A 12,962-nucleotide genomic window follows, 5' to 3' on the forward strand; every position below is an offset into this window, starting at 1 on the left:
GCGGGGCTCCCGAGATTCCCCGATGTGGAAGCAGAGAGTGTTCCTGCAGTGCGCAAAAGGCAGACCAAATTCTGAGGTTTTCAGAAATCATGAAAGTTTGCAAGCTTGCTGTTTGCCTTAGAGTTTCAAAGCCTTTCGGATTTGTGCTTTCAAGCTTCCTCCCCCTACTAGTACGATTAGATCTTTCCTGCTTTATTTTTTTAAATAAAAATGGAAATTTTTCTCCGGATCACTTGACTCCAGGAGGTAGAGCTTTAAAAATACCCTCTGTTGCCAAACTAGGAGGAGTGCCACGAGACTTGGTACCAAGCTGGTCCAGTTGGGTTTGGGAGAGCTGTAAAATACCTTTTCCTGTAGTAGCAGGCAGGTAGGATGGGAAGTTATTTTAAACTTCAGCCAACGGGGTTTAATTACCTACGTTGCTCCTGCTTGGTTTTCCACATATATTTGGTTTGGAATGCCGATAGAGCTGCCCTGAGGACATACCCCTCAAAGAACTTTCCGTGTGATTCTGTCCTTCCCAGGTCTCGCCCATTTTCTCGTCTGAGGATGGCCCCCCGGTTTTCACAGCAGAGCCCCCACTAAAATCAGTGTCAGTGGTGTAAGTGAAATCGGCCCCTGAGGTCGCTTTGGCAATCTTAGCCCGGCATGGGGGTTGCGCAGAAGCAACACGTGGGCGTTTCTTTTTCAGCATAAAACACTGCTTATGTACATGAAGTGTTGCTCTGTCTCAGTGTAACTGAAACCTCTTCCAGGGCTGAGAGTGGGGGTTGCTGGGAGGAGGCATCTTTTCTAACTGGTTTTGGGGTTTTTTTCTCTGAACAAGAGACATTCTGAAATTCGTTTCAGTGTGCCAGGCGAGGTTTTGCATGCTGGATCCCCGTGTCTTTGGGTGCGATGAGATCACTAGCTCACTGCCTTCCTTCGCAGTGACCCGGGGCTCAACCAGGCCTCCCAGTGCCGATGGAAATCCTACAAAAAAACCTTTCAGAGATCCACGTGCAGCCCCACAGTTGGGAGGTAACACCACCTAGTCCATCTTTAGGGGCTGACCTACTGGAGAGCAGCTCTGTGGAAAGGGACCTGGGAGTCCTGATGGCCAACAGGATGCCCATGAGCCAGCAATGTGCCCTGGTGGCCAAGAAGGCCAATGGCATCCTGGGGGGCATCAAGCAGAGTGTGGCCAGCAGGGCGAGGGAGGTCATCCTCCCCCTCTGCTCTGCCCTGGGGAGGCCACATCTGGAGCACTGTGGCCAGTTCTGGGCTCCCCGGGTCAAGAAGGACAGGGAACTGCTGGAGAGGGTCCAGCAAAGGGCTACAGAGATGATGAGGGGACTGGAGCATCTCTCTGACGAGGAAAGGCTGAGGGACGTGGGGCTTTTTAGTCTGGAGAAGAGAAGACTGAGGGGGGATCTTATCAACGCTTATCAATCCTTCAAGGGAGGGTGCCGGGGGGGTGGGAACAGTCTTTTTCCAGTGGTGCCCAGTGACAGGACAAGAGGGAACGGGCACAAACGTGACCATGGGCAGTTCCATCTCAACCTGAGGAGGGACTTCTCTCCTGTGCGGGCGGCAGAGCACTGGCACAGCTGCCCAGAGAGGGGGAAGTCTCCCCCTCTGGAGCCATTCCAAACCCGCCTGGACGCCATCCTGTGCCACTGCTGGAGGTGCCCCTGCTCTGGCGGAGGGTGGGACTGGGGGAGCTCCAGAGGGCCCTTCCAGCCCTCACCAGTCTGGGATTCTGTGACCTTTGCAGCAGATGCCGCGACGGAGAACCCCACCTTGTGGGAAGGACCTGGGGAAAGGCATGCAGAGCTGCTCCTAAGCATGCTGCATCTCCCAGGAGTTTTCCTGTGTCCAAACTGGCATAGCTGGACCTGGCTGGGAGGCACTGAAATGCCCTTCTGCGGCACCCAGGGCGACTCGCCCTTGGGACCGGCCCTGCTTTGACACCAGCGGAGCCACCCTGGGTGCTGCTACTGCCACAGGACCACGTGGCCATTTTGGGCCTGGACGCGTCCCTTCCCCCTGGAGGTGCGTCATGACATAAGAAACGAGAGCTGGCAGCCGTGTGCGCTGGGTTTTGCTTCTGCTCTGCCACGCAAGACGCTAAATTGACTCTTGGCTGCCCTGTCTTCGGGAAAGGGACGAAGCCTTTGTACTTCGAGGATGGCTCCTTCCTGCAACGGGAGCAGCGCCGAGGTGGCAGGAGGGGTTATTTCACCTCTTGATGGGCTTTGGCTGCGTCCCTCTGGGCTCCCGATGTGCGGAAGGCGGTCCCTCGTTGGCAGCGCAGGGGGGGGACCGGTAGGAGATGGCGCGGGCAGAGCCGGCGCTACGCCCGGGTCCGTCCATCAGGCAAAGGGTCTGCACTGGGTTTCCCGCCCAGGAGAGCGCCCAGTGGGTCCTGCCCCGCTGCCGGCGAAGAGAGCATCTTGTCATTTAAACAGGCACTGCTGCCCTGCACAGCCTGGCGTTGGGTCCCCGATAGCTCCCGGGCGCAGGGCACCGTCGTGAGCAGGGTGAAAAGTCCGACTTTTTAGTGCTTTGGGGTTTTTTTTTATCCCTTAATTTTGTGGCATCGTTAACATTCTGCGAGAGGAGAGATGAGTTTTCTTCAAACATCTCGGCGTCTTGGCCTTTATAACTCACTGTAGGATGACCAAACGTGGGAGCTGTAAGAAGTGGTTTAGCAAGAGACGATGTTGGGTAGGAGAGATGGGAAGGAGCACGGGCAGGTTTAGGGGTTTTTGTTTTTTTACTTTACTAATTTACAGGAACGCAGCCCTTTACAATCAGTTTCAAACCAACTTTGAGCTGAATAATGGGAAAGTATTAAAAACTATTAACACTGAAAAGAAGATTGAAGGAGCAGGTTAACGACGCGGTTTGTTTTCCGTATGCCACTCTGTTTGTGTGGACGGTTTCACCGGTTCCAGGCAGATGTATTTTTATGTTTGAAAGTCTCCGTTTCTGGGGCTGTAAATGCTGAGGAGAAAAGCTGCTTCGCTTATATAACAGCTGAGGCGATCTGTGTAAGGCAGCAATATTTCTGTCTGTTTTAAGCTTTATTTAATGTTTGCTCATAAACTACACTGAGCCCCATAGGAGTTGATCGGAGTTATTTTAAGCGGGTTTTATTTGGGGGAAAAGGTGACAAAAGAAGGCATTTGATCGGTGTGTTGTGCGCAGAGCGCGGTCTTGTTCAAAGACGCAGAGACTCGGAGGTGGTGTTACCTTTTAGTTTACAAGTCCAAGTTATGGGTTTTTTTTTTTATTTGATGATGGAAAGAAAATTCACTCTGCTGAAAACGCAGTGATCTTTTCTCTTTGCTTTTTGCAGTTTGTTCCAATTTGGAGTATTCAGGGTGCTGAATTTGGAGTGCCCAGGGGTGCCTGGCACCCTGTCCAGGGCTCCCCTCAGCGCCCCCGGGTTTTAGGAGACTTATTCAGCTGGTCTGATCTCAGTGCGGTTTGGGGATCGCGATCTTGGGATGCTGACATAGGGCATTTGCCTGAGTGAGAAAGGCTTTGTGTGAAACGAGGAAAGCTGCTGTGAAATGAAATTCAGTGCTCATTCACAAATCCCGGCCTGGGAAGTTTACAGCAAACTCAGTGCCACAGCCCGGTTAGCCCGGGCTGACGTTCGTTCAGATTTCTGAACCAGACGTATCCTGACCTTCTTGAATCAGTCATGTGTAAAGGGCTTATCCCTCCTCCCGGAGGTTTCTTCCTGTTGGGACAGACCCCAGCTGATGGAGCTGGGACAAGCAATTTTCTTTAGGTTGGTCTGGTTTGCGTATGTACATCTTGGTTCAGAGCTCTTGACAGCATCCATCAGCCCAGTTACCCTTTCACATGATTATTTTATACTTGGGATCAAACCCATCAACACTTGAAGTCCCTTTGCTTACGAGGGGAACGTGGCAGTGTGCGGGGCCCCGGTTGGGGCTGGTTGCACCAGTATAAAAATAAACTGCCTGGGCCGTAAGCTGTGTGGACACCACGGTGCGTCGCTGGAAGAGCATCACCGGAAGAGCATCACCGTCGCTGTAAGGAGGGAGTCGATCCAGTATCTTGCCGGAGTCATGCAACCCAAGACCCAGCCTGCTTTCACTCGTTGGCTTCCTCGTGCTTTTATGACTAAGCCTGTTGCTCTCCCCTCTTCTCCTCGCAGCTATGGGTAAACCAAGAAGATGGAGTGGAGGAGGGAACCAGCGACGTGCAGAATGGCCATTTGGATCCAAGCGCCGACTGCCTCTGTCTCGGCAGGACCGTTCAGAACCGAGACCAGATGAGAGCCAACGTCATCAATGAAATCATGAGCACGGAGCGCCACTACATCAAGCACCTCAAGGACATTTGCGAGGTACGTTGGGGTTGTGACGCTGGGGTACTGCAGCGGGACGCGGGATGGGCTGTTGAGAGCTGAGGACTGGGTTTGTCCTTGGGTGATGGGGGAAGGAGATGCAGTGTGTTTGAGTACTGTGTCTAATAGAGGAGCAGCATCTGTCAATAAGTATTGATACTTCTGAGAATTTTCAGCTGGATCTGATAATTACCTCTAGTTTGCATTAACTAAAAGTACAATTTTCTGACCTTTTTTCCATACCTCTTTGACTAAAAAATTATGAGGTTGAGATCCTTCAAGCAGTCCTCTTAATTAAAACCCAATGCCATCTACTTTTGAACTTGAGATTGAGTAAATTAGGTTGTAATTAAACCAATCAGTTATCCATTTCATCTATGTCTTTCACATTGGGTTCACAGTTTCCCCTGGCTCAGGATGTGCCCCCGTTTGCCTTTTCTTATGGTGAGACTGAGATCAAAGTGTTTTCACTGTGGGAAATGAAGCGTGTGATGTTTATCCAGGGTCAGGGAACTGGCAAGCAAGTGAACTTTGGTGACTGACCCCTCACATCCTCAACTTGGTTCTTCTTCATTATGGTTCTTCATCATTCAATTAACCCCTACAAGCCCTTACTGTCCTGCAGCACACAGAATTAGTGCCACAAGCTAAGCCCACAGCGCGGTGCACGCGGTGCTGGGTGTTTGGGAAGGAGAACGCACGGCTGCGCTGGAGAGTGTTGCAGGACAGCTTGGGCATTGTGTGTAGAGCGTATACTTATCGCTGAGAGGCAGAAGTTTGTTAGCGCTAAAATCAAAGTCCATGGCTTTCAGCTCATCCCTCTGAGCGGTTAGGGTTTAGCGAGCCCGAGTCTTTGCCGAGTCAATGTGCTGAAGCCCCTTGTGAGTTCTGCTTAGAAAAATGTCTTCCTCCCTTTGTACTTGCTGCTTCTCTATCGACAAGGCAAAGCAGCCATCCAAAAAGCATCTATGACACTTTTCAAATGTGGAAGAGTCTTGGGATTTCATTTTGGAAACAGATGAGCTTAATTTCGCTGGGCTATTTCAGGCAGAGGGCTTTGCATTGAGGAAGGGAAGAACTGCAGGAACTTCTCCACATATTGTTTTTTTTCCTGCATTTGCACTTTTCTGTTGAAAAACTCAATAAACCTTAACGTGCGTTTCCCAGCCATGTCACCATGCTTTTGCCAAATCAGATTCTCGGGGGGTACAGATAGGTATAGCTTCAGTGACATCTGTGGGGTAGCACTGATTTACAGCTCCTAATAACATGTCCCAGGTATGAAAGAGATCTCTAAGGCTCTTGCCTTGCTCTCTATGATGCAAAATGGTATTGAGGGGATAAATCCAGGTAGAGCACCAGGAAATGATTCAGCTGCCTCTCTTAAAGAAGGAGGAGGACTGAAATGGGCATTCTCATCTGTGAAATGAAAGGCTGTCCCTCGCTGGAGAGAGCCTCATTGTGCTCAGTTTAATCAGAGCAATCCGTTTGCCTCGAGAAGGCTGGGAGACAGCTCAGTCATCCCAGGCGTTTCAGCACAGCACGACGTGACTGGTCGTGTTTGTGCTTAAGTTGCGGACCGGAGATGGAGAGACGCGGGCCGGCTTGAGCTCCTCCCAGCGCTCCTGGAGGAATTTGTACAGAGGTGTTATTTGTGCCGAGGAACAAGTAGACACCAGACAACCGCTGATGAGATCCAGAAGTGCTGTTGACAGTGGCAAATTCCCCCCTTCCCTTTGCTCTTTATTTTAAGGTGTCAGCACAAACAGCAGCAATATGACATACTGGAGGGGATGAGAGGGGAGTTCTGGCCGAATGGCGAAGGTTGAGCCTGATTTAGTGCTGAGTTTAGCAGTGTGTAGTTATACTCTTGTTGCTGAGTTATAATGAATAACAAATCCTAACGCCGGTGAGGCACCTTAAGATGTGTGGTTGTTATCGGAGGACCATAGCCCCTGCTAGGTGATTAAGAGCCCTCCAATTGCTCTTTTCTGCTTCAGGATGTATTTCCGCTACCTGCTACCATACTATTATACACTGTGTTATTATTCATAATACCCATGGCACTAGTCCTGCCAAGTCGGGAGCTCACAAGCTAGCCAGCACCAGAATAAAAATTACCTGCGCAAGCCAAGACCTGCGTGCAGCAGCTGGCTCGGAGGGGAATTCCCCATCACAGCAAAGCCATGCTGCCCTGCCGACTGCTGCTGCTGTGCCCGTGTCTGGGGGTCTGAAGGACCCGACTGCTGCTTGGTGAAAGAGTTTTGTGAAGATTTTTATGAGGGGTTAAAATGGGGAGTTTTTCCTGGACCGCATTATCAGGAGCGGATGGGTCATTATTCTGAGATATCACCGAGGGGAAAAGAAAGAAGAAAGAATTTAGCCTTAAGGAAATACCCAGCAATAGGAATGTTGGGCTTAGGGGTTAGAGCTTAGAAAAAATAATTAGCTACTGAAAACTAGGGTTTTATAACGGGTAGCAATGACCAGCCTTACTGGCGGGCAGTGCTGCTCGCTCACTGTCCCCTAAAGCACCGCATATATGTGTGCCCATCTCCAGGCTTGAAAAGACAACCCTGCGCCTGGGGTTTGATGCGGGAGGGCACAGGGTCTGTCTGTGACGTGGTACTGGTGGCACCGGCAGAGCGGCCAGGGTGGCTGGGTCGGGAGAGCTGCCTCGGTGAGAGCAGAGGGCCACGCAGGTGGTTGGGGCTGCAGCGAGACGCAGGCGGGCTAGCGAGAGTGGTGCCGTGCTTTGAGAAACGAGCAGGGTTTGGACCTGCGTGTGGATTAGGAAGACAAGGCTAAATTTAAGGAGGTGTTAGAGGGAGAAGTGACAGAGCTTGGATGGGAACAGTGAGGCAATTTGGGAGATCATAGGAAATCTCTGTATTATGAGTAATTTGGGGGTGGGAGGTTAGGAAGGGCGGCCAACTTCCAGTCCTGCGTTTTGCTCTTTTCCAAGTAATTTCACTTTGAATTAATTTTTTACTAATGTTGACTGGATTCCACCTAAGCTTTGCTTTGGTACCAGGACAGCTCGGAATGCCACCTGGAAAACATCCTCATTGCATCTTGGCGTGTCAAGCCGGGTCTGTTGTGCAGAGCTGATGGGACAAGTTTTCACGTGGTCTGGGTGGCATTAGCCTGACTCATTCTTGGAGATGGATGAAAAACACTTTTTTTTTTTTTGCTGCTTCAGAGTGAAGCAGCATAAAACCTTCTTGGCAGCAATGCGGCCCACCTTCTGAGGACCACATCTGAGGAGCTGCTGGCCCCTTTGTATGACCAGTTCTCATCCATGGATACCAGACTGGAGGGCACCTCTGGAGAAAGCTCTTTGGATCAATGGGGATTTGTATACTACATATAGGTATTTCCCAATGTGCAATTCGTAGCTGTCTTTCACAGCCTGCTTGGGCACGCCTCGTCTTTCTGGTTTGGACCTGGCTGCTTCTTGCCCTTTTGAGGAACAGCCATGTGTTCCCGCAGGACTTCATTTTATATTTTAGGTGGGCTCCGGTGCAATCACAGTGCCTGACGTTCGGTACTTGCCGCGGACCGGTATTTGAATAAGCGCTTTAGCGTTCTGGCTGCCTGGGACCAGCCGTGGCTCTAGTTTGCCTTTTCGGTTCAAACAGTCTCAGCTTTGTTCCTGTGCTTATTCTCGGTATGTGCACATCAGCACAAGGCTCACCTGGATGCTGTGAGCGCTGCTCGAGAGAACGGGATTTTTATAGCCCAAATGGTGCTGGTCCAAACTGAGGGATGGTCTACAGGAGAGCGGAGAGAGTCCCCAAACTGGCTCAGAGGTGGAAAGAAACTGGAGTATCATCACAACTGCCTTTGAAGTTACAGCCTGCATTGGCTGTCGTCATCTCATTCTCTCCTTCACCTTGCTCTCAGCCGGACAAGAAGAAGGATGGATGGATTGGCCACCTCTCCTGACTGCCTCGAAACCCGCTCTGGGGTGGAGAAAACTTCGCACTTAACCTCCTGCAAGTACTTTCCAACTTTGGCCTATACGTCGGGGACTACATGGAAAAGTACTTTAAAGAGAGACAGTTTGACAGCTATTTTTAGGAATTCATTGAGCAAAACGCTCTCCAACATCTGCTCATCAGTCAGCTATCCCTTCTCTGAGCAAACCTGACGGGATGAGCAGAAGGAAGATGACATTGTTTTATGTAACAGAAGTAAATTTACTGGAAAAACTCTGCAGCAGCCTTCTAGCTGGCTCTTGCTGCGTACTCGACATAAATCTTCAGTCTCCCCTTTGCTGGCTTGTGCTGGAAACAACCATCCAAACGCACAGGCTGGAGAGAGGATAAGGCTTGGGAACGCCGTGCCTTCTTTTATTTTCCCCATGGTTTTATAGGTGCCTGTACTGAAATGTGCTGCTTCAGCTTCTCCGAAACACGTGACTCGGGCAAAGCGATGAACCAGCAGAGGGAGGACGGGGAATCTTCAAGACGGTAGTCGCAGCCAATAGCAACCCCGGGGCTGAAAGATGTTCACATAAATCACCCGGTGACTGAGTTCCCAGAACAGCGAGCGAGAGGGGAGGCTGGCTGGCGGGCAGCCTGCAGCGTGCGGCGGGGCAAAGGTCCTAACGCAAACGGCTTGCGGCAGTCGTTTGGCGCTGCCGGCACCAAAGCCAGTGTAAAAAAGAGCCTGGCCTCGTGGGCAGGTGCATGTCTTTTTTCTTTTTTTTTTTTTTTTTTTTTTTTGTGTTCAAAAGCTGTTCTGAGGTAAGCAGGTAAACATGAAAAGCGGCGTGGAAAGATATTCTGCGTTATTCCTTGCTAGGCTGAATTGTCACTCACCCTGCGACGTGGGAACCAGCCTGCTCCCATTCCTCCTGGCCTTGAAAAATGAGAGAGGGAAACCCAGGGAAATGAGTCATCAAGGAGCTCCTGGAAGAAGAGAGACCTAGATTTAGTAAATGCAGAAGGTATTCCATAATCCAAGCTTCCCAGCTGAAAAAGCCAGCAAATCCAGGGTACCGGTGTCCTTCTAGCTAAGCTGGACATCGCAGAGCTTGGCTCTTTGCCAGATCGGCCAAAGTTGCATTTATCGTTCATCTGCTTGAAGTTCTCCCTCCCAGGAACCACATGGTGAGGCTGAAGGACAGTTTATTATAGCGTTCCGATGGTTTGCATTGTGGACCAGCAGCTGCGTGTCACCAGCTGGCGGTTCCTCTGTGTGACTAAGCATCTAGAGTTCCCAAATATAGCCATTCAACTGGAGCTGTTGGCATTTTTTTCCCTTCATTTTTTTTTCTCTTCCTATATAATAAAGGCAAGCAAAGTCAGCTCGTGATGACCCCCATGCTATTTCATTTCGGTCAAGAGGCCGCAGTCTGGACCGGGCCAGCATAGCGTCTGATATTTGGCCTTGCAGAGTTTCTAGTCCATCGTCCAGACAGGCGAAGCGCAGAGGGTGATGAAGTGATTTGCTCAATGTCACACAGGTCGGTGGCAGAGCCAGAAATTCGGCCCAGGCATCCAGAGCCTCCCTGTGTCACCCCGTCCCCTGCGCCACGTGCGCTTCGTGTTTGAAGAAGTGCTCGTGATTCAGCTGAACCCACGATGGTGAGCTCGTGGATAAGGCAGGGTCAGCGGAACAGGGAGGCAGACACAACTTGGCGTGTTACGCTTTTTGCCAGAATATCGATCCACTGAGTCTTTTTAGGTCAGGAGGTCTTCAGAGCAGTGCTTGCCTACCGATTTGTGTTCGCATGATGTCCAGCTAAGCTCAGGCTCGGTACCAAGAAGTCTTGTGGGCAGATGAAGAATAAGCAAGGAAGAACTTCTTATTATTGCACTGGAGTGAGATGCAGGAGACCTGAATTGTTTCCAAATCTACTGCAGATTTATTCTGTGATTTTGGAGAATTTCCTTAAACTCTCTACATCTTTGTTCTTCCTCTCTCTTTCTCCGTTTGACTTTAATGTCTACAGACTCAGTGAGGGAGCCTGATGTTTGTACAGAGAAGGGTACAAAGCATTTTTTCCTCTGGTCCCACTTCAAAAAGGAAGAAAAGCAATGAAAGGCGATAGTTGAGAAAACAGGAGAAAAATTCTCCCTCGTTTTACACTGTTTCGAATAGTGTATTTGCGCTAATGGAACAGAGGGTTTAGAAAACCAAATCAAAATAGTGTTGCTTTCCTCGAGATGGCATTGGTCAGCAGCTCGGGCTGCTCCCACTGTGGCTCCCTTGCTCGGGCAAGGCAAAACACCTCCCCAACCTACTGCGTGGCCTTTGGGGTTCCCCGCCGTGGCACTCACAGGGCAACAGCCTCCCGCTTTTGTCTCCGACTATGGAAGATGAATAAGGGGGGAAATAAACCCCTCCCAAGTCAGGGAACGCTTGAAGAGTGTTTTCCTTCAACGTTTCACTTGGTGCTGAAACGACTGGGATGGTTACACCCTCCATACCCCCGTCCTGGACCAAGGGCATGCAGCCACACGTTCATAGAGTATTTCTCAGCATGACTATCAGCTTCCTTGTCCTGATTACTGGGGCTAAAAGGAGAAATCGGAGTGAGCAGATGATCAAACAGCCCTTCGCTGCTTTCTCTGTAATGCCGTGTGCCACTGAAGAGGGCGCAGAAACAGCACCGTTTGTAGGACTCCCCTGGATATTGGGTACTGCGAGGCAGTGATTTTTGAAGGAACGGGAATACAATGCTATAACACACCTCTTCGGAGCTCTCAGCCAAATTTTGCAGTGCTCTGCAGCACAGGTGGGGACAGAGCCGTTTCAGGCTGCGCTGGTTGAGATCTCTGGGGAACCTTTCCTTTGCAAAACTGACTCGTGCAAAATGCTGAAGGACATTGAGGCAGAACCCAGCAGTGTCCTCCCAACGCGCTGTACCCACGCTGGCTCCAGCATCCCCTGACGCAGGCCGTGAAGCCCTGTGCTTACCGGGTCTGGTGTGTCCTGAGCAGGAGTAGTGCTGTGGGTCTGCTGTGGGTTGCAGTGGGAAAAACAGTTGCAAATGAGATGATATCTATCAAAAAAGGACTTGTAGCCTTTCAAGGCGTGTTTTGCATACGGTATGCTTACTCATAGACAGGAGTTGATGGAGACTGTCATGTCATAACAAGTAGATTTTGATTTCAGAGCCATTTTCTGATTTTGTTTTTGCTTGCTCCTTCCTCAAGAAAAATCTGGGAGCAGCCTCGGTATAAGTGTTTGGGTTATTTTGTGGATCATTCTGCCTTATTCCTTACAGGGTTACTTAAAGCAGTGCCGGAAGAGGAGGGATATGTTCAGTGATGAACAGCTAAAGATCATCTTTGGTAACATTGAAGATATCTACAGATTTCAGATGGGTTTTGTCCGGGACTTGGAGAAACAGTACAACAACGAGGACCCCCATCTCAGTGAAATTGGACCGTGTTTCCTTGAACACGTGAGTTCATTTGGTATTTTTGTTTGGGAGTTTGGGGGTTGGTTTCTGGGGAAGGGAGGGAGGGGAATAGCAGAGAAAGTCGGGAGGCAGGAACCACTCAGAATAACTTGTGTGCATCAGTACTGTTCTAGTTACGTATCACAGAATACTCCATGGCCGTCCGTTTGCTGTAGGTGCGGGGGGAATCCAAAGTGAAGCATATAGTTGGGTAACTCCCCCAGTACACTTGAATCCCAACGCCTTTCCACATCCGCCCTTCCTCATGTTATGTAGGTACGATGTCCCCCACCTACTCCCCACCTTATTTTACTCTTCAGAATATGACTTCAACCCACTTGCAGGCCATCCTGATCAGCTCACGGAGGACCAGAAGGTTGGAAGATGTAAGAGAGTCCCAGAGAAATAAAAAGAGGCCTTAGTTGTGTTACACAAAGGTAGAGGAGAGCGAATGCTCGGGCTCTTCGCCGTGGCACCGAGATGCATTTGCAAGGGATGTAAAACCCATGCAGCTCCAGTTGCCTTCCCCTGCGGAGCTGTTGGGCCGCGTGGGGGGGTGCCAGCTCGTGCTTCTTGCTGCCCAAGTGGCAGCAGGACGGCAGATACGCGCTCACGCTAAGCGCGTGCTGAACAGGACATCTGAGCTGACGATATAGTCCTGGAGGCTTTTGTCCAGCCCATCGTTCTGTTACGTAAGCCACGTACTACAGGAGCGGATAAATTGGCCGGTGTTGTAAATATGTCAGGAAACGTCAAGAAAATTTTCGTCCTGCAGTTCTGGGCTTTCCTTTAGGGAGAATGAAGTGCTGTATCAGAGCTTACGTGCGAGGTGCTCCGAGCCGGAATGCAGATCCTGTGCTGCCTTACCTCGTTCCTCACAGTCAGGGCTGAGCTGGCCACAGTTCACTTCTTATTAGAGAAAGTGCTGATAGACGTTCGTGAAACTTCAGCGGGGCGTCCCGAAAAAGGTTCGCAGCATCTCTTAAGTGTCATTGGTCTTCTCATTGAAAAGCAGGTTTCTTTTTGAGAAGTTGCATGATGGTTTTAACGTTGCTCATTTTTATCAGAGCCTGCAAAACCCGCTTCTTGCTTCCAAAGCAGCTTCATATTCCCTCTCCGTGCTAAAAAGATGTAAGAAATCTCGGTGAGAATCAGTAGCTAAAACTTCATGTCTTG

The 12,962-nt window shown here is 50.2% G+C and overlaps 1 protein-coding gene across 1 annotated transcript in view; it reads left to right on the plus strand.

The window, feature by feature from the left end:
* The window catches only part of ARHGEF9 (Cdc42 guanine nucleotide exchange factor 9), a 196,386-nt gene that overhangs the window by 137,285 nt on the left and 46,139 nt on the right, over positions 1 to 12,962 (plus strand). Inside the window, exons 5-6 of the mRNA XM_082488354.1 lie at positions 4,178 to 4,369; positions 11,610 to 11,789. Coding sequence (XP_082344480.1) covers positions 4,178 to 4,369; positions 11,610 to 11,789 — 372 coding nt within the window. The remainder of the gene's footprint in view (positions 1 to 4,177; positions 4,370 to 11,609; positions 11,790 to 12,962) is intronic.

This window comes from Vanellus vanellus (genome assembly GCF_965231255.1).
Source record: "Vanellus vanellus genome assembly, chromosome: 10".
NCBI lineage: Eukaryota > Metazoa > Chordata > Aves > Charadriiformes > Charadriidae > Vanellus > Vanellus vanellus.